The sequence below is a fragment of the Vicia villosa genome, linkage group LG1, assembly GCF_029867415.1.
Source record: "Vicia villosa cultivar HV-30 ecotype Madison, WI linkage group LG1, Vvil1.0, whole genome shotgun sequence".
Taxonomy (NCBI): domain Eukaryota; kingdom Viridiplantae; phylum Streptophyta; class Magnoliopsida; order Fabales; family Fabaceae; genus Vicia; species Vicia villosa.
In genome coordinates, this window is record NC_081180.1 from 233,746,888 (window position 1) to 233,750,198 (window position 3,311).

At 32.1% G+C, this 3,311-nt stretch overlaps 1 protein-coding gene across 1 annotated transcript; it reads right to left on the bottom strand.

The window, feature by feature from the left end:
• Positions 1 to 1,181: 1,181 nt before the first annotated feature.
• LOC131623721 (dof zinc finger protein DOF3.1-like) lies at positions 1,182 to 2,518 on the bottom strand. The gene has a single exon (XM_058894746.1). The coding sequence runs from the start codon at positions 2,329 to 2,331 to the stop codon at positions 1,492 to 1,494; it is 840 nt and encodes a 279-aa protein (XP_058750729.1). The 5' UTR covers positions 2,332 to 2,518; the 3' UTR covers positions 1,182 to 1,491.
• Between the last annotated feature and the right edge of the window lie 793 nt (positions 2,519 to 3,311).

Genomic DNA, 3,311 nt, shown 5'->3' on the forward strand with positions numbered 1-3,311 from the left:
ACTTAACATTTGACAAATGGTTACATAACTTAGACAGACGATTACATAACTTAAGAAAACAATGATAAATAAGAAAACATAAATACTACCAAATGATTCTAGATATTTCAACATCTTGATAATGTCGTCAACAGATCTATAAATTTTTGCATCGAACTCGATCCGTCCTTTTGTCAGCCTACGGTGATATGATCTCCACATAACTTTCAAATCTTCATCGGTCTTCAACTCAATAAGGGTGTATTTCACCCTTCCATCACTATCAATCCAATCTTCACAAAGCTCGATCTTAATCACCTTAATGTTATTTGTGTCGAACAACAAATCATTAAACTTGGATATCAAGATGGAGAGACATAAGCTGTCTTTCAGAAGTCGAAACTCTATGGGAGTTTTCACCCCGTTGAATTACACTTTTGCCTTAGACTAAAATTGGGGAAGAGGCATTGTAATATGTTCTTTTTAACAACTACACATGACCCATGTTTAAACGACTTTGAATTCATCATGAACCACACCGTACACTCAGTGCAATCACAAACGTATAAAAGTGTCTAACGTGCGCCATTTACTTCTTTACTATTTTATAACTCCCAGATTTTTCATAAATTGACTAAATATCTGGTAGCTACAGGATTTTGCTAAAAATCCATTACCAAGCAAATATTTCGGGTATTTTGAAATATATGGTGCACCGAATATTTCATATACACTACCAGATTTTTTTTGTTATTAATCAGATTTTTTGGTTAAACTACCAAATTTTTATTTGTTTTTAATTTTTGGCTTAAATTTCTATGATGGTAACATGGGTACTATTGAAATATGGGGGTGCAAGGTATAAAATGAGGGGTACAAGGTACATTTGTACGCATCAATAGTTTTCTCAACAATAATCTATATTCCCACCGATGATCAAGTTGAATATTACCTGACCAAATCGTGTTTGATGTCCGATACGTGCTTTGTCCAGATCCGCCCTATAAAGAGTAGTCCAATGATATGCATTGAGTTGAAACTCAAAAAAATTATGTTTTAATCAATATATACCTACACTTCATATTAAAAATGTGTTTAGACTCTAACTCTTGTCAACATTTGACAACACCAACAGACATGATAGGATCATACATTATTCACATCTCACACCAATTTATCATATGAAATGAAAGAGAAATGAATAGGTAAACACATTGGATCATACATTAATTAATTAGACATTCTTACTTGAATCTGAAGCTGAAACTAAAATAAGTCAGCTTCAAATACTTCATAAGAAAAACACAGGTGCAGTAGATACTCATACACCAGTCCATAATATGTTCCATCTGAAAACAAGAACACTTACTAATATGTATCAAACACAAAAACACCATTCTATAGACATTGGAAACTAAACTACCATGTGTTAACAAACACTAAAAATTGAACTCTCAGATTCAGAATGAAACTGTCTGGTTCGGTTTTTAAAACACTGATATCTGGATATTATTAGGGTTTGATATCAGAATCATCCCAAGGAACATTAAGATCAGTTGAGACCAAAGAATCAATATCCTCCCAACTCCAATAGTTTGACATTTCCATGCCACTATTTCCTGTTGCGGGAATATTCTCCCATGGCTGTGTAATAGCACCACTAGTACTTGGCATTACAGTGTTGTTAAGAGATGAATCTTCCATGACTTTTATCTCTTCTCCATAGTTATATGCATTGGATGATCTCAAAGAGCTTGAGTTTGAGAATGGGAATATAAGGCTTTGGTTTTGAGGTAAATCCATAGATGAACTCAGAAAGATACCATTACCAATACCAAACTCTTCATTGTTACCTTGTGATGAATCTCTAGTACTCATCAGATTCTGAGATGGAAAAAAAGATGGTGGATGAATGAGAGGTTCATACATAGAAGGTGTGGTTGTGGCATTTGAGGTGGTGGGGGTGGGGGTGGTAATAGTAGTTTTTGAGGAGGTGCTAATAGTAGTTTTTGAGGAGGTGCTAATAGTAGTTGATTTTTTTACTCTTTTGTTCTTTCTAACACCACCAACAGGAACATTTCTTAGAGTTCCACCTTTAGTCCAATGTCTCTTACAAGCTCTACAGAAATGACGAGGTTGAGACTTGTTGTAATTGTTGTAGTAACAAAACTTGGTGTTTGTAGAATCACATCTTGGACAATTCACAGCTTCTAGTTGATGATTTTGTTGTTGTTGTTGATGTTGTTGTTTTCTCATAGGTGAAGCTTTTGGTAGTTCTAAGGTTTGATCTTGTAACAAGGTTTGGTTCCAATCAACACCTCTACTAGAAACTTGCTTAGAACTCAAACCCATCTCTTAAGTTCAACCTTCTAAAATAAAGTTTTTTTTTCTTGATGAAAAAAAAAAGTGAAAATTTTTGGGACTTTGATTCAAGAGGAAGAAAAGAAAGTGTTAAGAAGGAGTTGATGAATGAGAGTGGTTTGGTTTGGTTTGATTGAAGGAAATGGCTAGGAAGGTGAGAAGAAGTGAGCATGTATTTTCTTTATAAGAATGTGTCTATATCTAATAGTAGTTATTTATGGCCTTATCTATCTGTAAAGGAACAATAATTATAACAAGGTCAAAAAAATTTACTTCAAATTGTGTGTGGAAAAAGAGAGAAAGAAGGGGTATGGTTTAGTTTTGATAGTTACATGGAGGGGGTTTAGTGTTTTAGTGGAGGAAGTCCCATCAAATTTAATTTCTAAAAATTTTAAATTACGGTTGCGGTTACAAATGTGATCGTAGTTTAGTATTGTATTTATAGTTATTGTAGTTGTTGTGATGCACATTACGGCAGTTGTAATGAATTTTATCATATACCATTAAAAAATATTTAATATTTAAATTTTGAATTTTGACGTTAAAAAATCTGAACGAAGTTGTCTGATGCAATTTTTAATATGAAAGAACGTGTAAGTATGATCTTCAAATTTTTTTTTAATTATATATACAACACCAAAATTAGCTATGGTTAAAATGTTGTAAAATCTATAGGATCTTATTTAACCATGAATAAACCATAAAAAAATGTGTATAAAAACTCTTCTAAACATTATTTAATTACATTAAATTGATTGAGATTAATTCAACAAAATTTTAAATTTAATATTTTAAATTTTGAAGAAAAAAATTAAAACATACTTAAAATTCATTAGATCTCAATCTTAATAGCAAAAATCTTGATTGTGTGAATGAGTGAATTTGTGATAGAATAAAAATGAAATTTGTGGTAGAGATACTTAACTTGTAAGTTGAAGGAAGGTGGATGCCACGTGGAAAGCTAAAGACCA

Excerpts from the sequence above, each read along its gene's own strand:
- LOC131623721 (XM_058894746.1), bottom strand. The coding sequence starts at position 2,331 with ATGGGTTTGAGTTCTAAGCAAGTTTCTAGTAGAGGTGTTGATTGGAAC.